The sequence below is a fragment of the Suricata suricatta genome, chromosome X (assembly GCF_006229205.1).
Source record: "Suricata suricatta isolate VVHF042 chromosome X, meerkat_22Aug2017_6uvM2_HiC, whole genome shotgun sequence".
Taxonomy (NCBI): domain Eukaryota; kingdom Metazoa; phylum Chordata; class Mammalia; order Carnivora; family Herpestidae; genus Suricata; species Suricata suricatta.
In genome coordinates this window covers 18,459,804-18,484,442 of record NC_043717.1, presented here as the reverse complement: position 1 = coordinate 18,484,442, position 24,639 = coordinate 18,459,804, and the positions used below count along the sequence as shown (strand labels likewise).

Sequence of the window (24,639 nt, the reverse complement as noted above, 5' to 3'; positions counted from 1 at the left end):
TGGCCGGCGCCATCTGGTGGCCTTTGGGCTACAGTGCAGCATACTACCTTTAATAGAAAACTTGTAAATCCAGTTTCTAATGTCCCGACTGAGCTGTACAAATGGCCATAGCTTGGAGTTAATGAGATTCAATTCTTACCTTCATCTAACTTTGGCCAAACACCTCTAACCCTAACCAGTCACCTCTAAGTACATGGCATCTCCCAGTGGACTATCATGAAAGGAAAACCAATTAGTGCTCCATCTCTTGAGGCTGGGTCCCAAGTACTGTCTTTCTATAAAAGGACAGCACACTTGGAGGTGACATGGCCTTCAGTGGCGTAGCAGGAAATGCAAACTCCTTGCCTATGGGACACCTTTCCTCATCCCTGTCTTTCCTGACAGCTGCGCATGCTCCTCTTAGAGCCTCCACCAGTGTTGGGTATTTTTTGCATTTATTACACTGTGGTGCTCTTTCTATATGCTTTCGTTCAGAAGACTCTGGGCCCCTTGAGGGAAGGGGTTGTTTCATATCTTTTTGTCCACATCTCCAGCAAAGTACCTTGCACATGTGTAGCTAATATTTTCTGTATGAACAAGTGTGTGGCTTATGTGAATTTGGTTTGGACTTGTCTTTGGATTTTGTTAATTTTTTTTCATAGAGAGAGAGTGCGAGCGAGCACGAGTAGGGGAGGGGTAGAGAGGGAGGGAGAGAGAATCCTAAGCAGGCACTGCGCTGTTAGTGCTGAGCCTGATGTGGGGCTGGGTCTCACCAAGTGTAAGATCATGACCTGAACTGAAATCAAGAGTTGGTTGCCTGACTGAACCACTCAGGTGCCCCTTGATTTTATTAACTTAAAAAACTGTAAGCTTAAGCCTCAGGAAGGTGGATCTTTAAAAATATTTTTTAGGGGCACCTGGGTGACTCACTCAGTTAAGTGTATGACTTTGGCTTAGGTCATGATCTCATGGTTTGGGAGTTTGAGCCCCACATCAAACCTGCTTTGGATTCTGTGTCTCCCTCTCTCTGCCCTCTCCTGCTCACTCTGTCTCTCAAAAATACATAAAACATTAAATGAATACGTATGTTGGATTTTACATAAGTGTTTATAACTTTATACCGAAGTTGTATTGTGTTAATAATGGAACTGGTAAAAGTTGCTTTGCTATTGCAGACTAAATACATATCTCCTCTTACATGGAGACCTTTGTAGAACGATTTACCTGAAATACACATTTCATCACATTCAGAGAGTAGCAACTCCCTTCAAAGACTTTCCATTGACATAGTGTCGTCAGAAAGTTCTTGTAACGAAATACAAGGATGATATCCATGATATCAGATGGGGCGGGTAGGGTACAAAAATATCATTAACAATGGTTAATATATCTGAGAATAAAATATGCAACCTGGAAATCTACTGACAGATGGAAAATTTAGGATGTAGTGTTAGATACAGCCTTGGACAGAGAAGAAACGATGGGAGTAGGGAATGATTGCTTGCCTGAGGTTCTGGGGACTCAGATCCCTGAAAGAGCAGCCGGCCACAGTCACTGTAACGCTCCAAACACTGCCTAGCTGGGAAATATCCGACGCAAGATTACATATTTGAGGCAGAAGCAGGGAGTTACAGATGTAATCTATGTATTAGTGCTCTGAAAAGTCCTTGCCTAGTGTATTTCATACAAACTTGAAGTTACCTCTTGACTTATTATTTTGGATAAGCTATGTGGCCATGTTCTCTTTTCCTGCCGCCAAGGCAGAGCTACTAAGCTACGCTGGTCTCCTTTCTTTAATCACTTGGCAGCCTTCTCTAGAGAAGGGTCTCCTAACCTCACTACTATTGACGTTTCAGGCCAGAGAATTTGCAGGCTGTCCCATGCATTGTAGGATGTTTAGCCCTACTCCTGGCCCCTACCCACCAGAACCCAGTGGCACTCCCACAGTTGACAACCAACACATCCGTGAACCTTAGCATGTCCCCTGGGGGCACTGAACCCACAGACTGTGAGACCATGACCTGAGCTGGAGTTGGACGCTTAACCGATTGAGCCACCCAGCACCCCATGACCTGACATGAAGTTTTATATTCTCCAAGAAATTACTAGTATAACACAATATGGCAGTAAAACAGTGAGCTTTACTGAGAACTTTCAAGAATGGAACATGAGGAAGTATTTTTCAGTTGACTTTGTCAAAATACTTCAGTTTTCCTGCTGGATCTGGAATTATCTGTTAAAAAAAAAAGGAAATCATTTAAAAATGTTATTTTGTTCAAGTATAATTGATGCACAATATCTTATTTTCGGGTATACATCATAGGGATTTGATATCCTCACACATTATAAATGGTCTAATTACCATCTCTCATCACACAAATTGTTACATTGTTGACTATATTCTGTGTGCTGTACTTGTCATCTCTGTGACTTATTTATTTTATAACTGGATGTTTGTACCACTTAATCCCCTTCCCCTATTTTTCCCATCTCCCAACCCACCTCCCCTCTGGCAACTAACCAGGTTAGTCTCTGTATTTAATAGTCTGGGGTTTTGTTTGTTCATTTGTTTTGCTTTTTTAGAGTCCACACAGAAGTGAAACCATATGGTATTGGTCTTTCTCTGACTTCTTTCACGAGCATAATACCCTCTAGGACCGTCTATGTTGTTTTCAATGGAAAGATTCATTCTCTTTTATGGCTGAGTATACTGCATTGTACACATGTCCCACGTCCTCTGTATGCATTCATTTCTCGATGGGGTGATGGGTACTTAAGCTGCTTTCGTCATGTGGCTATTATAATGTTCATAAATTAACATCTGTACCCAAGCATCCCAAACTTACTTACAGGTCTTCTCTTGGCCACCAGGCTTTCATGACATCTTGAGGTTTGATCTAATTAAGTCAAACACAGTAAGAGAGCATGGCTACAGATGTTAATGTATTTTTAAAGCCATCTGCTGATGAACGTTGGTATGCCGCAACCACCTAAAAGGTGGCAGCGTGTTCAAATGGATTTTTAATTTTTATTTACTTAAAAATAGTAGACATACAATGTTCTATTAGTTCAGGTTTATGTCATAGTGGTTCAGTACATACATTATGAAATGTCACCACAGTAGGTCTAGTTACCACGTGTCACCAGAGTTGTTACAGTATTACTGACATACTCCTTATGCTGTATTTTTCATCCCCATGACTTATAAAGTATTACCTTCAATAACTAGTGAATGAACAAACACTCTGAAAGAAAAAAAAATGCTCCCTCTTTAAGAGTATCACAGCCTTAGAAGACTAGTAGATTTTTTTGAAATTTCCAACATAATTTGACCGCACATGTTACAGGCAAAGTACATCTCTCTATATAAAAAGTAGTCAGTTTACAATTCTTTTATATACATTTTCTTCAGAATTGTTCTTCAGCATATAAGAAATATTACCTAGTTTCTCAGGGATCATTTCAAATATTCTATGTTTGCCAATATGTAATGTCTCTGCATTTAAAGTCGATTTGTAAGTACTTCTAGAATAACTCGTATGTGCCATCAGTGTGCTGGGCACTGGGGTGCATGGATAAGGACACTCCAGTTCCCATCGCCGAGGCTTGTACAAGCCTGTGGGGAAGATGTGCATGTACACGACAGCCTTTGCGGCCGCGCACAATATGATTGCCCATGATATAGGCTGTGACTGAATGGAGGCGGAGATGGCATCAAGGAAGGCCTCAGAGTGAAGGTGGCATTTATGTTGGTCTTGAAAGATGAGAAGAATTTAGACAAGGGAGAAGCGATTCCAGGCTAAAGAGCTGAGCAAAGCCACACAGGTGTGAAAAACCAGGGCTGACTTTGAGGCAAACTGGGTGGGGTGACGCTGCAGGAGCGCAGTGTGCATGCGTGCGCGCAGCACCGTGGGGAACAGGGCCTGTGACAGGTGCCAGACATGAACACTGGCTGGTGTGCGGACTTGGGCCTGCGAGTCCTGGAGGGCAGGGCTGCTGAAAGAGTCTGCTTTGCAGAGTGACGTGCTGGGAGGGGAGGGAACCTGAGGGCAGGCCAGCACATCAGGAGGCCTGTGCCATATATAGGTGAGAACTGATGGGGACAGAAGAAAAATTCATGTCTTTTCAACCCACCCCAAACTAGCTGCCGCCCTCACCACAGTCACCAAAGATGCCACATTTGTCAGTTACCTTGCTGCGGTCCAGTTCTCCATGCCACGTGACCCCAGTGTCCCTATTTCCTTCCTTGCAGCCCACTCTCTTCCTGCCAGTCTTTAGGTTTCCTGAACATGCTAAGCTGGTTCCTGGCCTCAGGGCCTTGCCCTTACTCTTCTTTCTGGACTTCTCTATGCTTCACTCCGTCTGTTCACTCACATTTCAACTTCAAGGTCATCTTACAAGTCTTTCCTGACCACTTAATCCCCCAGCCCAGACACTATCCCATCAACGGTCATCACGGTGTTTCTAAAAGCATTTGTCAGGATCTAAAATTAGAATTAGAATGTAACTCTAAGGGTGGACTTTGGCTGTGGTATTCGCTAATAAATACCATCTGCCCATTGTAATAGTTTGAATAGCTGCCATATAGCAGGTGCTCAAGAAATGTCTGTTGACAGAACGTTCATAGAATCAGAGTAGAACCGTGGTTGTTGGGCTGGGGGTGGCGGAAATGGGGAGATGCCAGCCGAAGGGTACAAGTCTTCTGTTTTAAGGTGAGTGAGTTCTAAGGATGTAATGCACAGCACAGTGACTATAGTAACACTGTTTTGCGTACTTGAAATCTGCTGAGAGTAGACCTTCTCACCACACACGAAAGAAGGTAACCTTGTGAGGTGATGGGTTTGTTAATGAACAAGACTGTGGTGGTAATTTCACAATGTATGCATATATCAAATCATCACATCATGCAGTTTAAATATATACAATTCTATTTGTCAAATATATCTCAGTAAAGCTGAGAGTACAAGAAAGCAATGCCCAAACACAGTATGTGATAACATACGTGCATTCTTTGGTGGGAGAATTCACAGTTTTTATCACATTCTTGGAGGGTTTGTGGACCCTCCAAAACTTAATCAAGTGGATAGTATGTTTTCTGAAATGTAAAATACTCATCCTCTAATACCCTTCGTAGTTCATTTGTACTTCTTGGAAGCTCTTGTTGTTCTCTTAGTACATGTCTGTGATGGACGGCCATGTCACTCGTCACTCACAGCTGGTTTGCTACAGGTCCGGGGGAACAGGGCCCCTACTTTGAAGACCCATCCAGAAGTATTTTCTAAGGCTTCTCAGGTGATACAGGTTCTGATTTGAATTTCTATCTGTAAGCCTCGCAATCAATAACTCTAAACTAACCTAATGACTAATTTATAATTTAAAGTACCTAGTGCTCAAAGTACCTTTAATGCCTAATTTCATATGTCTTTGAGAGCCATCAAATTTGTGTAGAGGTAAATAAATGTGTACTATAACATTAACTCTGATCCGCAAAGGCAACGTTCTTTTATAAACCCATCAAAAACACGGTTAAAATCAGTGAAATGTTATTTTACCCAATGTGAGTTAGGTTACAGAGTGAATTGCTACCTCTCATAGTCTATGATGAATAGTACTTTTTTGTTGGTGTGCTAAAGAAGAAAGATTTAGGGATCTGTATTTTCCTCTTATGATAATGATTTTTTCCTCCATTGCTCTAGTTTTGTTTGTATAAAACTGTTAATCTTTAGTAGATAAACATGCTATTTAAAAAAGGTTCAGGCCAAGTTTCCAAATGTTATTTCGGCCAGAGACTACTTCAGGGACTGTTTATAAATTATACAGCCTCCCTAAATGTAAGGATATACCTGTTTTGATCGTCCTTCAAATGATAAGGAGAATAATTACCTTCCATGTTATTTAAGCCAGATTTTCTCAAAAGGTTTTACTATACACAGAAGGGTTTTGCTTGTGACTATTTCTTTGCCCGCAATATCGGAAGAAATTCCATCTATGATCTCTAAGACCTCTGAATTTATTCTACCAGGTCTCCACTGTTCTCTTTTTTAAATGGCATGTTTCTCTGGATACTTGGCTTTAACATTCATGGCATTAAGTCCCATAATCTGCTTTCTCCAGTTTCAGCCACTCTCTCTATAGTCCAAAGAATGCCTGTAGTCTTATGATTTTTGTCTAGTAATGTTTACTTCAGCTACAAAATCAAGATCATTTAATTACAAGGAGAGATTACCATAAAGTTGGCATTTTTTTTTTTTTTTGCCCCAGCTATCCCCTTAACAGAAAAATGTTTGACTTACTGTTTCACTACCTGGTTTCCAACCAGCAGGACAGACTGAAAGAAACAAAAATTGGGAAAATGTTTAAAAAATGATTTCATTTCTGTTCAGCAACTCTTGGCTTTTCTTTTTCCAAAATGAAACTGAAAATGGAGCCTCTAATAATGTTTCTAGGGCACCGAACACTTGACTACTGTTAGCTTGCCTGTCTGCACCAAGGAATTTCAGTCCCAGAGTTCATCTGCAGGCAGCTCATCGATTTCCATTTTTGCCAATTATGTCTAGTTACATGTACAACATAAGACACCAAGTTGAGCGACCAAACTCTAATAAAGTTGGAAGGTTTGGGAATCTGGTGAAATGAAAGGTCAGGGCATGGCAAAAATTTCTCTGAATTTACAGAAACTTCCAATATAAGCTTATCTTCTGTTTCCTGCTGTATTTTGTAGTGACGTCATAGTCTGCTGTTTGCCAAATGTGAGTTTAAAATTACTAGGAAAGTGCGATTTCCCCTTTCTTTGGAATGCACCCTTCTCCAGGCACTGAGTTACACTTGGGAAAGGAATGTATAACATGTGTGCGACTTTAGCAGGATCTGGCCTCTGCTCCTCAGCCACTGCAAGCACAGGCAGTGAAAGGATAAACTTCTGAGTTACTGGTGTGACACCGAAGAGCTGAGGAACAAAGCTAAATCAAATCAGGTAAACATGCAGATAAAACCTGTATTACTAAGTATTGCCAGACAGGCACATTGTTTATAGAAACATAATTTGAAAAATTATAGTACCAGAAACTTTTCTCTTTGAGCCCATCGAAATGGATGGTGCAAACAATGAATATTTTTGCATCTTACTTTGAGTATATTAGTAATATTTTGCCAAAAGCACTTTAAATAATAACTGTATCTGTTCAAAAGATCAGGTAATAATTTGAAAACAATCAGAAGACTTTGGAACCATCCAAATTACTTTTTGACTAAGAAACAAAATTAATCATGCCGTAATCTCGCAAATGAAAAAAACAAAAGGCTACGATGTCGAGAATTTGAAAGGGCACCTTCTCCGTGTCTGTCCGTGTACTGGAATGCTTGAACCAAACGCAAAGTCTCATCCACTGATCTTCCTACAGGGAGGTCATTCAGGGTGATTTGTCTTAGTATCCCCTTGTCATCTATGATGAAAAGGCCTCTGTAGGGCACAAGAGTGGTACAGGTGAGGTCACTTCATCTCTGTTAAGGCAAGTATTAGTTCACATGAATCTCTGTGCCATCCACACGGAAGAATGTTATATAGAACCAACAACACGCTACCCACCTGCTTGACTGGTACACACACACACACACACGCAAGTACACTCCTCCATACCCACACTTATCTACTGTATAATTTGGGGTTATTGTTGTTAAGAAGGTAGCTTTAGAAACTTGTTTGGGTCTTTAACAGGAACCGTTCTTTCCAGTTGAATCTTCACGAGTACTAGGTTTGCGATTTTCCTGCGAAGTCTTCCTCTGGGTGAAGGAGTGATCCATCTTTCTTATCACTGGCTGTTTAGAATGTCTTTGTATTTCCTTTTCCGATGGTGGAAAAAGACACAGTCACCAAAGTTACCTTTCCCTCTAAACCTGTGTGTGTGTGATTCACATCTCTGGCCTAGCGAATAAGGGAGTAGTTTAACCTAAAAGACCTGCTGAAATAGAATGGCGTTCCAAGAGTTAAAGCGGACTAGAGAAAAACAAAAATTTCAAAAGGACTATTTGTTTCAGTCAATATGGATTACAACCCATTATTGGTGTAGAAAAAGATCTCAGGTTAGTAGGGCTAACTGCCTGTGTATGAGTATTAAAAATAATAGTAAGGGGGAGAGGGGAGGGGAAAAGAGAGGTGGTGGTGATGGTGGAGGCCACTTGAGGGGAAGAGCACTGGGTGCTGTATGGAAAACAATTTGACAATAAAAAATTTAAAAAAATTCAAAAAAAAAAATAAAAATAATAGTAAGAGCTACTTTTAACAGAAATACAAATCTATTACATAAAACTTTATTTCAAAATTATATTAAGCATTACTAAAATGTTCCTGCTTATCCTACATTTTTTTAATGAGCACCATGAAGTCTGAACTAACTACAGCTCACTCTCCTTGGACTGGGTCAATTTGGCCAAATGTGGGGACAAAACGATTAACTACTATTCATGCGGCTGTTCTTTCATGTAGCTACTTTTACAGTCGAAAACCGCTGTCAGTGGAGATGAAGTCTGTCCAGAAGTGAGTGAGCCTGAGCTGAAATCCTGAGCTTACTTCTGTAACATACATCATATCAACACACACCACAGCGAAACAGATCTGGCTTGTCTTTGGTAGCAAATTCTAGTTCTGTTTTCTATTTTAATTTTGTGAATTTTTAGCCTTTGTAGACTTTGAGACTAAGACATTTGCCATACTTGGTATAATAACTACATCTATCTCTTCCTCAAAGAACAAATAGGTCATTCTTATTAAAAAAACCCAGAAATTAAAATATACATCTCAATAAGAACCTCAGAAACGAAAGGTAGTAGGGCAATGCTTTCAAATGTCTTTCCATAGAAATCTATACCTAGGGAAACTGTTAATCAACCATGAGAGCAGAATAAAAACATTTCCGGACATGGAAGTCCTCAAGTATTTTACCTTCTGAAGACCCTTTTTTTTTTTTTTAAAACAAAACAAAAAAAAACAATTTTTAAATGTTTGTTTACTTTTAGGGGATGGAGAGAGAATGAGAATGAGAATATGAGCAGGGGAGGGGCAGATAGAAGGGGAGACACAGAATCCTAAGCAGGCTCTAGGCTCTGAGCTGTCCACACAGAGCCTGACACGGGGTGTGAACCCAAGAGCTGTGAATTCATGACATGAGCTGAAGCCGGATGCTCAATTGACCGAGCCACCCCGGCGCCCATCTAACGACCTTTTATTAGGAAGCTATGAGCATGTGCCTCAGCAAAATGAGGGAGGCATGAAAGCCAGAAAAGTGGGCAACCAACAGAGAAGAAGTGAAGCACATTCCCAAGATGCTGGTGCACAAAGAGCTATGACAGCAGCTAGTGGTCAGTCTGAATTGAAACAGGAGGATGGAGGTTTTCAGGAAAAACGACATGAAAAATGCATATCAGAGTGGTTACAATTAGCTGGGAAATTTAGGAACAATTAGTGATGTGTATATAGAAAACTAAATGAATGAAACAAAATAGTAGCTGTTTACTGGCTCAATAAAATAAAAAGTTTACTAGAAGGGAAATGTAAACCCTAGGACACTATACTTAAGAGCTTAGCAGTGAACAGTCTTTATATAAAAAAAACCCACTGAATATTGACTTAATCCACAATTGTCACATATTATACAGGAAGATAAGTTTGGGAATGGTGTAAGAAAGTACTAGTGACCATTACAAATGTCAAAATTAATAAATTTAGAAAAAGTAGAGGAGTTGGAACTATGGAGACAAAAAGTGAAATAAGCCAGTAGCTAAAGAGTTGAAAGCAGTTTCCTCCAGAAGCAGGGCTAGGAGTAGGGAGGGGACTGTTGCTTAAGACAATCTGACTTTTGGGGTGTCTGCATGGCTCAGTTGGTGGAGCGTCTGACTTTGGCTCAAGTGATGATCTTACGGTTCCTGGGTTCAAACCCTGCATCGGGCTCTGTGCTGACAGCTCAGAGCCTGGAGCCTGCCTCAGATTCTGTGTCTCCCTCCCTCTCTGGCCCTCCCCAACTCATTCTTTCTCTCTCTCAAAAATGAATAAACAAAAGAAATTTAAAGAAAGACCATCTGACTTTTAAAAATGATATGCATGTATTGCTTTGATGAAAATAAAAAATGATATAAAAAGAAACTGCTGGTTCGAATTTTACAAAATCGTTAATATTAGATACTTTTACTTGGTTAGTGTTCAAATAACTCCAAATTTTAATATAGCTTCAATCTTTTTAGTGGCAATTTTACTTTTTGGGAATTAACTTAGTAATAAACTCTGAAAGGAGAAAACATTAAAGACTTGGTGAGTAGGAAAAAAAACTATTGGTAGTGATACATGATAGAATATGAAGGCATCTTGGAAACACTGTGGTAAGTGAAACAGGAGAGTCATAAAAAAAGCACACACTGTAGGATTCCATTTAAATGAAATGTCCAGAATGGGCAACGAGAGACATAAAGTAGGTAAGTGGTTGGCTGCCCAGGGCCAGGGTGGGGGCACGGGGAGAAACGGAGAGTATCTGCTAATGGGTATGGCATTTCTTTTTAGAGTAATGAAAATGTTCTCAAATTGATTGCAGTGATGGTTGCACAACTCTCTATACTATATTCTAGAAACCCCTGAAGAGTGTGCTTTAAATGGGTGAGTTGTATGTGAGTTATTATCTCCATAAAGCTGTTGTAAAAAACAGAGGATTATAAAATACTGACACCTTCACATAAACATTTTAAAAAAGAAACTATTCTCACTGAAAAGCAAACTGACAGTATAATAACAAAATCACAACTGTTCTAAGCTAAAGTTGCCCTTTTTTCAAAGACTTATATTGGCGCTTTAAAAATTTTTCCCACGTCTTAAAGCTCAAGTCTGCTAAATACTATGGTACCTGCATTTTGAAAAACCATTACTGGAGTCATTTTAGAAATAGAAAAGAGGAGAAAGAAATAGACAAGGAGTTTGGGTACTGGGATTCAAGTGTGGGCTCTGCCTTTAATTATTTAACTTGGGCCAAGTTCATGGAATTCTATGAATCTGCTTATCTGTGAAATGACAGGGTTGGTTAGAGACCTGTAAATAATCTTCCAGCTCTCAAAGTCTATGGTAACTCCCATAGTTTAAGGGCACTTACCAATTATTTTAAATAATTGTATCGTCTAACTCCATTTCAAGGAGGATCACAAATATCTTTGGATTTGTCATAATATAAAACCACTGAAAGGTACCTAAGAGTGTGGCCAGAGTCCTCCAGATATACGCCATAGTCCTTTGAGATCTGATGATTCAGATCTGACAGAAGTGGAATCTTTATGGGCCCAAGTCCTCCTTGTCTTCGAGGGGTATTAATCCTGTAACAAACAGAATGTTCATCTCTCAGAGCTCAGCAAATGCAGGCATCCAAATAGCATATTCACACAAACGAACACACAACTCACACATTTTTCTCTAAAAAAAAAAAAAAACAGGCTAAGATACGTTCTATTTTTTGCCTTTACTCCCCAATTAATACATTCATTTCTTTTAAACACTAAATATGGAGATGCACATCACATTCTTAATGTATTGACAGTGTTGTTTTTTTTTTTACTAATCTCTATTGGTAGACATTTAAACTTTCAATTTTTCTTTTGCTTTTATAAACTGCTGGAAACATCTCTGTATTCTCAACTTTGTACACTTGTCTGATCAATTCCTAGAAGAGGAACTGATGGATCAAAGGACATCCATTGTTGTAAGTATAGCCTCAGAATTGTGATCACAAGACAAAGCCTTGAGAGACAGGAAGAATACAACTAGATAATATTTTAATATTCTGAGACACAAAGAAATGCAAAGTCCACTTGAAGCAGCAAAGGAAGTTAGTTATAATATTTCAGATTTAAGTATTCTTTTGAAACCAGGGGAAGTCGGCTGGTGTCCCAATTGGAAGGCACTGACATGGCAGTTAGAAAACAGGGAAATACTGCTTCGGGTGTTTACAGCCCCAGTTCTGATACCCAAGTAGAAACTGCTGGTTGATATGAAACCTATCCAGGTAGGAATGTATCACCCCAAATTCCTTGAGAAACCAATGCCAAATTATTTGGGATGACCCAGAACTTTTTCCTTAGTGGATTTGTGTTGGAACCTACAAAGATTTGGAATTACAACAGAAGTGACGAAGCAAATTAAACCCATATACATAGTTTTCACTTTGTGATTCCTATTGAAAATGTATGTGAAATTTCATTCAGTTTATAAATAGTAAAGAAAAATTTTAAAAATTTTTCTTCAATGTTTGTTTATTTTTGAGAGACAGAGACAGAGAGTGAGTAGGGGAGAGGCAGAGAGAAAGGGAGATGCAGAATCTGAAGCAGGCTCCAGGCTCTAGGCTCTGAGCTGTCAGCAAAGAGCCTGATGCAGGGCTCAAACTCACGGACCATGATCTGAGCTGAAGTTGGACACTTAACTGACTGAATCACCCAGGTGCCCAAGAAACATTTTATATATTAAAAAATAGTAAAGGAAACTTTTAAAAGGATATAAGACATATTTGCAAGATTATTACTTAAGTTCTTGGAAGTTTTATCTCAAAATTGGATACTTAAAGGAAATCAAATATATTAAATATATAACTGCATTTAAAAATACTTGAAATAATTAAGAGATTATAAATTAAATTATAACTCCTGTACCAATTAAAATTTCAGTTATATATGTATATATTATTGTAAATAGAGAAAAATGTTTTGGATTTGTCACTTTAAAGAACTGAATATTAACTTTTAAAATCAAATTAATTCTGAACCATCTTTATTGTGCATAAAATTTTGCGCACAGAATTATGGACATGAAAAAAAAAATCACACGAAGAGACACATTTTAGCTTTTAAAACATATTGCCTAACTGCCCTCCAGAAATGCTCAACCAACTGTGTGTGTGGAAAAAGAATGACACCTCTGTCATCACTGGATGAAATTTTTCAATATTTGAAATCTTGGCCAATCAGGGAAAAAATGGCATCTCTTGTCATTTTAATTTGCAATTCTTTGCAATTAATTAGGTAAACACCTTTTCACATTTAATGAATTAAAAATTATTTACAAAATTAAGAATCATTGCTTCTTGAAAAATAATTATAAAAACTATTTTGAGTTTGAGTTAATATCAGACAACTATATGAGAGAAATGGAATTCTAAACATTTTTTTTATGTCTTTATTTTTGAGAGACAGAGAGAGACAGTATGAGCAAGGGAGGGTCAAAGAGAGAGGGAGACACAGAATCTGAAGCAGGCTCCAGGCTCTAAGCTGTCAGCACAGAGCCTGATGCGGGGCTCGAACCCACAGACTGTGAGATCATGGCCTGAGCTGAAGTCAGACGCTTAACCGACTGAGCCACCCAGGCGCCCTGAGAAATGGAATTCTAAATAATTATTTTCCTTCCAGATTAAGGTTACCCAGTTTGTCACAATAAAGTAATCATACATTTCCTTGGTTTTCTCTATGGATATTATGTCTTTTGCATTGAACTTTTATTAAAAATTTTTTTTACTGTTTATTTTTGAGAGAGAGAGACAGTGTGAATGGAAAAAGGGCAGAGAGAGAGGGAGACACAGAATCTGAAGCAGGCTCCGGGCTCTAAACTGTCAGCACCAAGCCCGATCCAGGGCCCGAACTCACGAACCGTGAGATCATGACCTGAGTTGAAGTTGGATGCCTAACCAACCGAGCCACCCAAGTACCCCTCCACTGAACTTTCTTTTTCCACTTTGGAAATGTTCTATAAAATCCTTAAAACATTTTTACCATAACTTCATTGAATTAGCAGCTTTCAGATAAATCTACTCCCGAACTGAAAATTATATTCCTATTATATTAAGAATTGTCTGCACATAATTTAAAAGTAAATCCATTCCTTTTTCTACAAATCTAAGTGTAAGATACTGACCAGGCCAAATGGGTAAACTGTGAATCGACAGAGCATGCTACCACTTCAGTGTTGATCGATCTGAATTCTTCAATTCTGTCACCAAAGGCGATGATTTCAGTTGGACAAACGAAAGTGCTGAAAGTTAAAAAAAAAAAAAAATAGCAGTATTCTCAAAATACACACATACCTAAAGTTTCAAATGACTTAACTGTTATAGACACCTTTAGTTATATAAAATGCATATTAAGAACAATTTTAGGGGTGCCAGGCTGGCTCAACTGCTGGCTCAGTTGTAGAGCATGCAACTCTGAATGTCACGGTTGTGACTTCAAGCCCCATGTTGGGTGTAGAGACTACTTAAAAAAAAATAAAATCGTAAAAAAAAATTTTATATATGAACATTGTCAAGATGCAGCTGTCTAAAAGACTGTCATTTGATCAAATATCATTTAAGTAATGTATATTGCAGATTTCCCAATTACATCTCAATAAACTTTATTTTTATAACCTCATGGATCAGTGGTCAACCAACATTCCCTTCTCCCTTATGGTGGCACCTCCTCCGCCTTCATTGGCTTTTATTTAACAAAGCTTTATATTTACCTAGTGCTTTATAGCTTTCAAAGGATCTATATATATTTTACATGATTCACTTCTTTTTTTTTATATTTCTATACCAACCGTGTGACCTAGATGCATGATGTCATTTAGAAATGAGGAAATCTCTTCCACTCTCTCTTTTGGATAAGGTCCTCTCTGCCCTGTCTCCCATTCTGTTGTCAGAAGAGCATGTTTAGAGACTATTACCTTAGGGTAGTATTTTCCAAACCACGGTAGGGACTCCTTAAGCCAGTTTACTGAGTCCTAACTGACATTTAAAAAAAAGTGGAATAGAAGATGAGAATACATTATATACAGTAAGGGTAAGTTATGAAACATATATGTATGTACAAGTGCATATATATGTGTGTTCATGAGTGACATTATAAGTATTTAACAACCTTAACTCAAAGTTGGCTTTAGCTCTGGAGGTTTCTTAAAGGGACCAGGTGGGAGGGGATTGGGAAAGTGGCTTTTACCATCTGGTATGGAAGTGTTTCAGTACTGTAATGCGCAGGGCTGTACTGGTGTTTACAGACTGAATGTTACTCTAGATGCACATGGAGTGTACTGGGCGGCAATGAAAAATGTATTTCATACTGCCTGTCTTGGTCAAGAAAGTTAGAAGAACACAGACACAAGGGACAAATTCCTACCACAGCCCCAAATAAGCTTTTCAAATGTTTCAGTTGTTCAAATGTAGAGCTGCCAACATGCAAAGCAGACAGTTCTAATCTAGATTATATCCGAGGAAACCTAGGCTAAGATATGTATTTTGTTTTTTTTGTATTTTTAAGAGAGAAGCACAAGTGGGGGAGGGGCAGAGAGAGATGGAGACACAGAATCCGAAGCAGGCCCCAGGCTCCGAGTTGTCAGTGCAGAGTCTGATGCGGAGCTTGAACCCACAAACTGTAACATCATGACTTTAACTAAAGTTGGATGTGCTTTACTGACTGAGCCTCCCAGGTGCTTTTATGTATTTTTAAAAAATATATTTATTTATTTATTTATTTATTTATTTATTTATTTATTTATAGATACAGAGAGCACGAGCAGGGAAGGGGTAGAGAGAGGGAGAGAGAGAATCCCAGGTGGGCTCTGTACTGTCAGTGCAGAGCCTGATGCAGGGTTCGAACCCATGAACCGTGAGATCATGACCTGAGCCCAAACCAGTTGGATGCTCAACTGACTGAGCCACCCAGGTACCCCCATGATATGTATTTTTAATATATTAGAAAAAATAGGTATGTCAGCACCTGCTTTCCTTCCTATTACTGAACGAAATGCTATGTGGACACACATTTATCCACCTTCTTAGCGAGGATAGAGAAAAAGTTTTGGCTAAAAACTGAAGGGTTACGTTTATGACTTTCATACTTGCAGACTGTGGCAAATGCCCCAGAATTCTTCCTTTCTAACCAGGCCCAATCTGGCGTTACATAGAAACAGAAAGAGGTGATCTTAGCTCTTTATGCCAGAAAACCATTGGTAACATCATGTTCCATGTCTCATTCATTTTGGAGTTTTAAATAATACTGGGAGAAACAGGATATTTGTCTGCTATATTAGAATAATTTCAAAACTCACGTGTAGTGTCATATATATTTAACAGATGTGTTAACTCAATTCATCTTAGAAGAACATGAATTTAGAAGGCCTACATTTTTACATACTAAAATCTCTGCTTCTGGTTTCTATTAGAAATTAAGTTACATCATACATCGTAGCTAGTCAGGCCACAATACAAGTTGGTTAGAAAGAAGCAAGTTCTTACTAACTTAAAAAATTATGTATTGTCCAGATTGAGGAGTTGTTTTATTCTCAGTGTACTAATTTTCCTGAGTATTTTTCCTATTTGGATTAGAGTAGGGGTCAGCAAGCTGCAGTCCACAGGCCAAATCCAGCCTATCTTACTTTTTGTAAATAAACTTTCAATAGAAAACAATATTCATTCATCTGTATCTAGTCTGTGGCTGTATTTGTGCTGTAATGGCAAAGCTGAGTAGTTGCAACAGAGATCACAAGACTACAATATTTACTAGGTGGACCCGTACAGAGGAAGTCTGCTGACCTCTGGCCTGGGGACCACCTATAGAGATGAGGTTAAGCATATCCTCCCTGTAAGGTTAAGGTTTTATTTAAATAGTTCTAGATTAGTTCTAATGGAAAAAAGACCTTAATATACACTGGCAAAGACAGAAGAAACTTCTACGTTTTGTAACAAAAAAATCTATTCAAATAGAAAAAAGATATAGTCAGGACAATTCTCTTTTTGGTATCTTCACTTTTGTGGAATTTGAAAATCATTCCAGATAAAAATGATATCATTGATAACAATATAGCAGTAAGAGTATGTGAGTCAACTTTCTATCTAAAAAGTACTCACTGTCAGAGTTAAAGAGAAAGTTCCTCCCACTAGCCATAATTTATATTAACAGGCATTACTCCTGAGGCATATGCAGTATTTTCAGGAAAATGTTCAAATCACAGGGAAGCAATGAATGCAGCAAAGAAGAAAAATTATAAAATCATAGTTAAATGGCATCGTCATTGTAAAGGGCTAATTTTCTAGTTAGCAGAGATACATTAAATAGATTTGTGGGTTAAGTCTTGGTATAAAATGCTTTCTAAAAGATTCATTTTCTCACCTTAGTAGGTATAGGTTAATGAATATAACTGAAGCTTTCTTTACTGATTACATTATAATACAATCATATAGATTTAAGTATAAAATACTGGGGTCAGTGGGTCATGGTTTTGAAATACATGGGTAGATGTTACCTTCTTGAAAAAATTCATCTCAGGTTGCCTTTTAAGACCCAAGGGCTAAGTTAAACAATTTTCATTTGATGTTCTTGAATATGGATTGACAGTGACTGATGTTTTACTGCCTGTACACGTATTACTTACAAATCAAGTGGATAGAAGAAAAACACCAGGTATTTCCCATGGTAGTCCGTTAGCTTGAGCTCCTGGAACTCTCCATTTATCACAGCTGTTCCTTCCCAGTAAGGTGCTGGCTTGGAAACTAAGAAAGAAAAATATATGAAGTTCTAGAACACTGCGAAAATTGGTAAGATGACAGGAAGATGTCTTTAGGAAATGACTAAAAATCAAAGATTCTAACCCCCTGGACCTCTTTTAGCAGTCGGGGGAAGCACATGGATTTTTCCTAAGAACAGTGTTACTTAATACATAAAACAATATATAGAATTACAAAGGAAACTAATTACATTGAAATGTAATTATGAAAATAATAAAAACAAATCGGTGATATAGTAATACATGTACCCTTTTATTAACGCTTTAAAACTGCAAGATCTAACAGTGGTCTCACAACCATCCATGATAGTGATGAGCGTAAATTTTGTTTCAGGATACTGCAGTTAACGTGGCAGAAAAATATCTGTGATTCTCTTGGCGACAGGTAGAAGCAAGTACTGCTGAAGCTAATATGATTTGTTGCTGATGTTTATAATGGAAGGAGATGCTAAATTTCAGTTGGAGGTTAGTGAAAATAAAGACTTTGTTTCTCTCTTTTTTTAATCTTTATTTTTGAGAGAGAGAGCATGGAGCAGTAGAGGGGCAGAAAGAGAGGGTCAGAGAGAATCCCACGCAGGCTCTGTGCTGAAGCCTGATAGGGGGCTCAATCTCACCAACTGTGAGGCCATGACCTGAGCCAAAATCAAGAATCCGATGCTTGAATGACTGACTGAGCCTCCCAGGTGCCCCAAGACCTGTCTTTCTATTTATGCTCAGAGACCCCATATATTCCATCCCTGCACTAAGCCCTACTCGATGCTCACAATATAGCCCCTCCAAGTTAAAGAATTAAATTTTTCTTTTTCTAATGGCAGTCTTTTAGATGTACTCATCGAAATGTCTGTCCAATTTCTCACATACACACAGAAGACCTGCTGCCACGCACTGCAAATACATCAGGAGAGAAGTGTGGAATCCCGGACCATGGGATTATCTTCCCAGAGGACTCTGAAAGCGGAGACCCCCTTGAACAGGTGTCCAGTGACCTGATGGAAACTGAACAGTCCGTGCCGCTCTCTTGTAAGGGCATGTGGTAATTCTAGCCAACACGCTTTCCTAACAATGTACCTTCAGCTTCTGTTAACACTTTCACAGGGCCCTTAAACTTTCAGAACCATTACATACATTGAAGTCAATACTTGCTTCCAAGTTTGACTAAGGTTCCTAGAAAGTAAGGCTTACAAAAACCTTATCATTTGTGATCACTCTGAAAATAGAGACAAAGTTAAGATGAATTTCTCTGCAAAGTTAAATAGATAACACATGATTATTTATCTTAAGCCAGCATCCTAGCTCATATTAATATTCTGATCTAATTAGGTAAAGGCCAGGAGGGAGAACTGGATAGGAGAAGGGAAGTGAATTGTATGTGGTTTATATAAATTACTGAAAATGTTACTCTAGTGTGAGGTTATAATTGGAATGGTCTGTTACCGTGACACTCCTTAATGATTTTAGCAGGCAGGGAAAACCAAATTTAAAAAATATTTTTTTTCTGAAAATTCAGATTTTGGAAATTTTGGGGTTTTGACTTAAGAACTGCAGTGTTCTAATAGTTTTTTGATGGAATCTTTAGGGTTTTCTATATATAGTATCATGTCACCTCCAAACAGGGAAAGTTCTGTTCAAAAGAAAAAAACTCATCAATTTATAGGGCAAAAAGACTGATATTACTTTATTAAGATCTATAAATGGAATTCCCAAAGCAACACCTCGTATCTGTTAAAAAACAAAACCTGTCCCGGATATAAATAGCAGAGTTAACAAAGATTCTGGCCAATGCAGAGCAGTAAAGAAGAATGTTTAAATTCCTTCTTCCCACAGCCCCCGTCAATTTAACTACTGTTACCATTTTGATGTGTTTCCTTCCATTCTTTTTTAAATGCACAGATTTGGATCATGTTGCATCCGTTTTTAAAAAGGAGAAATGAGTAATATATTGAACAGTTGAATCATTGTATTGTACACCTAAAACTAATAGAACACTGTATGTTAACTACACTGGAATTAAAATAAAAAGGGAGGGAATAGTAAATCATGAACAGCTTTTCAGTTACTAAAATTAATTTAAAATTACTTAAAATTTAATGATTCTATAATTTTCTTTTAGGAGTAAACATCCTCATAGCTTTAATTCTAGATAAGTCTACATGTGACACAGAAATGCAACAAACATCTAAATTTTGAAAAGGTTTGCTGGTAAAGGGAAATCTATTATTACCATTTTTTTTTTTTTGCTTCTATGAGCAGACCTTGATGGGATTAGTTTCTTATGGGAAATTTATGTAATGCCAGTAAATGCTTAACTGACATATTTCAAATATCTTCCCAACCTAAGTAAAAGCAACAGGATTTGTAAATACTATGATTTAAAAAGTGCAAGACTGGCGTTTTAAAAACAAAAATCTAAAAGAATCTGTGTTCGCTTTCAGTAGGAAAGAACTGCAAATGTGTAAGGAGGCAAAATAGTTTTTCTCCTTTATTACTCCCACTCCTTCCTAAGTCAAAACAACATCCCATTTTACACTGGAGATTCATAATTGTGAAGCTTTACTTTTGTTATTGAAGACTGGCATGAAACATAGTGTAACTGAACCAACTATAGGTCCACAGAATTGCCAAATGATCCGTAGTAAAAGCTGGTCATTTATAAAAAAGCAAGCCATAGTGTTTATCCTTTAACGCCTGGCCACTTCTGTTTGGTCAGTCTTAACATCCAGATGCAGCAGGCCACAACTTTCTCAGTATCTATTTGGTCTGACGTGTCCTTCCTGAAAGTGGCCATCAGTTGTGTACACTGGCAGAAATACAAATAATCAAAAGCCAAACTGGAAGGACACAAATTTGCCACGAGGTTTATCATCAACCCAAATGCATTACTTCCAACCTCGTTTTTTCCCCCCATTTTCCTACAAAGAGCCTCCAGAGTACACCCTGTACCAAGTTCTTCATTTCTGAGAAACAAAGAATACCCATGAACTATACAGGTTTTGGGGAAGGTGGGTTTTAATAGCCTTTATAAGATGCAATAACAGAAGAAAGAAAAGGGAAAGTTTTGCCCTCCTGAGCATTTTGGTTAGCCACTTCTCTAAACTTTCTGTGAAACTTTATTCAACCTTTCAATGTATTCTTCCCTGAGAGTACTTGGAAATAGACACGATGTGCTGCTGGCACTTTTCGATGTTTGAGGAAGTGTTTCAGTTTGCACAACATCCTGATGCCTACAAACTCGGCACCCCTCTTTCCCTCATCTGCGGCTTTGGGGTAACCACCACTTCTTCCAAAATCTGATTAGGGGATCCCCTCTCCGTTCCGCCTCCACCAGGGAATCAGGCCCGCCCCGGGGACCTAAGGCCACCCAGAGGGTGCCGCCCAAACCAGGCCCCCATAAAGCCACCGAAACGTGTCTCCGGGCCCTCCCCCACCTCCCGCCTCCCTCTCCCACCCGTTACCCACTCCTTGGCGGGGCACCACCTACTCTTGGCTTTGCTGAGGTGCAGGGAGTGATCAGCGGCCGAAACCCTGGACGTCTCCCCTGGGTACACTTGTCCACCCGCGTAGAAGTGGCACTCTTCTTCGCGAGTTCGGGGCCTCTCCTCTGCCTCCCAGCCCCGCACAGCTCCTGCTGGCAGCAAGAAGAGCATCAGGGGCAGCAGTAACAGCCTTCGGCTCCGGCCACAGGCCGGAGTCGTCGCGGCTAGCGGCGGCGGCGGCAGCGCCTCCATGACCACGCGAGCGCAAACACACGTCCCCTGGCGCGAGCGCGACTTCTCCCGCCGCCAGGAGGATACAACCGCGCGGGACGCCCGCTTGAGCCGGGGCGCGGCCTCGCGAGACCTGCTCCGCCCCTCCCGCCCCCTCCCAGCACTCTCCCAGTTCCCCGCTCCCTCCGCCCCCGCCACGTGGGCTCCAGCCCCGCCTGCTCGCCCCCAGCCCGCGTGTGCGCCTGCGCCCCAGGGCGGGCCAGCGCGGGGAGCTTACTTTGCCCAATTCTGTGAACCAAGGCCGCCCGGAGACGTCGTGCGTGAGTGTCCTGAAGCGCTACTGCCCGCCCCCCGTACAGTTTCAGCTATCCTTCCACGCCCATCTCTTTCACAGAGCCTCGCCGGCCGCCGCACACCACCCCCAAAGTGAAACTAACTAATCTCCTTTTGAATGGCTCGCATTTTATACTTCTAACAGTACTTGGTTTTTCCTTTAAGTGATAGGTTTGTGAAAAGTGCCTTGACTATCCACTCTAGCTGCACTTTTAAGTCCCCAGAAAACTTGGACAAGAGAGATCTAGCCATTTTCTCAAGCAGGAAAGGGCCAACAGGCAAGTTTGGTGACTGAAACCTGTCTCAAAGGGGTTTTGTTTTGTTTTTTTAAATTAAGACTTGGAAAGTTTCCAGAAAACCAGATTCTTCTCCCAGCATAGCGTTGTTCCCTCTTATGATAATTACCCCATCACATTACATGAGCCTTCAGCAGCCCTTATGCCCCCCCCTCCAGGATCCAGTCTACTTGCGAGCTCTTGTCAGCTTTCTGAATCCCGCAGAAGTCACCGTGTTTTCCCTCGATTAGACTGTCAAGCTCCCTGGGGTTGAAATCGATGTTTAATTCATCTTTTGTTTCCCAGGGCACCTGGCACTGTGACCATCGCTATTATAAGCACTTGATTTTCTAAATGACACCTAATGTTCCTAACAGCCTTAGTTTCCAGATGCTTTCGCATATGATATACTTGCTTCTTGTGACAACCCTTTATGGCAGATAGTAAACCTAATTTTTCCAAGCTCAACCCTTATCCCCATTCCAGCCCATTATATACTCCGAAAGAGTTCCATGGGTATGGGGCTGAAGGTCCCTGGCTTCCTACTCCCTCTGCTGATCCTTCAGGCAGGCCACCAGGTCCTTCCCCCTGCCGCCCCCTCCCCCACCGCTCCCGCAGGTGTTTACGCCTGTGCTCTGCACCGCAGGCCTCGGTTGCCCGTGGTGCCTAACTCCAGGAAGACTGCTCTGTGGCGTCCATGGTGAGTGGTCTCCCGTGCTCCTGCCCTCCATCCCGCCCGCCTTCAGCATTGTTTTAGACCCTGCTCATCCATGCAGGCCCATCTCTTCGGGAAGCTTCGCTGGAGATGGTCTCCCGCCCTTGGTGAGCTGGTGACTGGTCTTTTGCAGTCTGCACTGTGTTAGGGCCTCATCCTTCGGCGCCCACCTCTCCCACAAAGCCTCGCTACCACCCGCCATCTTGCCTCCACACCAAAACGAACCATTCTGCCTTAGAATGGTTTGCATGTTATACCTTTAACAGAAATTTACTCTCCTTTTCCTTGCAGCCAGCTGGGTGAACAGTGGGAACTTCCCTCTCCCATTGTATCCCCTTTTAAGTGCTGGGAAAACTCGAAGGAAAGGTCTAACCTGAAAAGCAGTATCTGAGACCATTTATTCTCTTCCAGTGGGAAAGACACTCTTCCCATCAGGAAAGGCACAGAGGTGACTTAAGCTGGTCTCGGGTGTGTATAATTTTTAAAAATTAAGACTTGGTAAGTTCCCAGAGAACCCCTTCTCCTAGCAAGGTGTTGTTCCATCCTCTGACAATTACCCCTCACTCTCTGGTTTGCTAGGATGGCAAGTGAGAGCTGGGGGGAAGAGAGAGGAGGCACACTCGGAAGACAGGGGCCAGGGCAGCCCCGATGCCCCCTGTGAGCCCTGCCTTCCTGTGAACTCTGGTCATCCTTCTGAATCCCACAGAGGCCATCCTAACAGTTTGGCTTTCCTCTCCTAGACTGTCAGCTCCTTAGAGTTGAAATTGATGATGAATTCACCTGTTCCCCAAGGCACCCCGCAGTCTTGTAAGCACTTGGTTTTCTAGTATGTGCTCTGCTGTGAGCGCAGCACTCGGACAAACCCTTTGAGGCAGATAGGAAACCTGCCCTTTCAGACTCATCTCTTACCCCAGTCCTGCCCATTATATGCTTTGGTTTTTGTTTCCTGACACCCCTTTCCTGTGGGCAAAGGAGAGAAGTGTGAAACCACCTCCCTTTTCTGAGATGGGGGTTGGGAGAAGCTTGTCCTTACCCATCACGCTGTCTGGCAAGTCTTCACTTTCGGACACTCCGTTTGCAGGAGTCCTTTGACGAAGTTGCTGTCGTTCCCATTCTTCCCCTTCCCTAGCCTCCTGCTCCACGTGAAAGGAGAGTGGGGCCCGAGGGGGTCGGTACTGAGACCTAGGGATTCGGCTAGGGCCTGTGCCCCGAAGTCGGCTTCGGTGATCCATGTTGACTGCCAAACAGCCAACAAGCCTCAGAGAATTCTGGGCCCAAAGTTGGGCCTCTTAGTTTGAGAACTGGGTTATGCCCTGGCACCGCTGTTCTGGGCTGAGCTGAGGTGCCCCAGCTGGCAGGAGGGGCCACCCACCCTGTGGGCCCCAGTGAACCTCCCGCCCACTGGGGAGAGTGGCAGGGTCGGCCAGCTCTCACGCACAAACCGTGCTCCCCTTAGTTTCACTGGAACCCTTGGCTGCTGGCATTCTGGGTGTCAGTTGCTCTGTCCAATGATGTTGCCTGCCTGCCTGCCTCTTGTGGGCACACATTGTGCTGTCACGGTGGCAGTCACAAAGGAGCTGGAGGTGGAGGCCCTGCCCCCAAGCACTGACCATCCAGCCGTGGTCACCTGTCCAGATTAATAACACAAAACCATCAGGCACAGAGGGGGTAGTTCTGTGTATAGGATACATCGCAGAAACACCCGGGGAGCTTAAAAACACTCAAGTGTACCAACCAAGCCCTAGAAATGATTATTTAGGAGGTCCTTAGGAGAGGGGGGAGTCCCAGTCATCTAGGCTTTCACAGGTGGTGTGTCTGGCTAAGAAGCACCATTGCTGGAGGGCAAGAGCTCGGGTTGTGAAGTCAGCCAAGTCTAGCTTCCAGTCTGAGCTCTGCGGCCTATTGGCTTTGTAGCCTTGGGAAATATACTAACCTCTCTGAGCCCGAGTTTCATCTGTGGATGCGAGGCATTAAGTAAGACCTTCCCTGTGCTGTGAAACTGCTATGGTGTGAGTTTTATGATATAAATTTAAAACCTAATTAGAAATGTGGGCTAGACTTAGGACTCACTCCTGATGGATATGA

General features: G+C 40.9%; 1 protein-coding gene and 1 long non-coding RNA gene across 6 annotated transcripts; one reads left to right on the top strand and one right to left on the bottom strand.

Annotated features, from left to right (window-relative positions):
• Positions 1-1,607: 1,607 nt before the first annotated feature.
• Positions 1,608-24,047, bottom strand: PRDX4 (peroxiredoxin 4). Of its 5 annotated transcripts, none has more exons than XM_029930034.1 (9): positions 23,588-24,047; positions 21,006-21,152; positions 17,396-17,513; positions 13,904-14,020; positions 11,200-11,322; positions 7,308-7,438; positions 6,273-6,307; positions 2,826-2,876; positions 1,608-2,212 (listed from the first exon to the last, which is right to left on the bottom strand). In XM_029930034.1, the coding sequence occupies exons 1-8, from the start codon at positions 23,784-23,786 to the stop codon at positions 2,826-2,828; spliced, it is 921 nt and encodes a 306-aa protein (XP_029785894.1). In that variant the 5' UTR covers positions 23,787-24,047; the 3' UTR covers positions 1,608-2,212. The 5 variants fall into 5 exon arrangements, with proteins under 5 accessions (XP_029785894.1, XP_029785895.1, XP_029785893.1 ...); XM_029930035.1 differs by having other exon boundaries at positions 2,830-2,876; XM_029930033.1 differs by lacking the exon at positions 2,826-2,876 and having other exon boundaries at positions 2,101-2,212; positions 23,588-24,044.
• Positions 11,587-18,984, top strand: LOC115283709. The gene is made up of 3 exons (XR_003905054.1): positions 11,587-11,705; positions 17,862-17,992; positions 18,395-18,984. It is a non-coding gene; the product is annotated as an uncharacterized LOC115283709 (long non-coding RNA).
• Positions 24,048-24,639: the final 592 nt, after the last annotated feature.

Coding starts and splice junctions, on each gene's coding strand:
- PRDX4 (XM_029930034.1), bottom strand. CDS start 23,786: ATGGATCACCGAAGCCGACTTCGGGGCACAGGCCCTAGCCGAATCCCT. Junction 21,153..23,587: donor CTTGCCAGACAGCGTGATGG/GTAAGGACAAGC, acceptor TCTTGCTGCCAG/CAGGAGCTGTGCGGGGCTGG. Junction 17,514..21,005: donor GCACCTCAGCAAAGCCAAGA/GTAGGTGGTGCC, acceptor TTTCTTTCTTAG/TTTCCAAGCCAGCACCTTAC.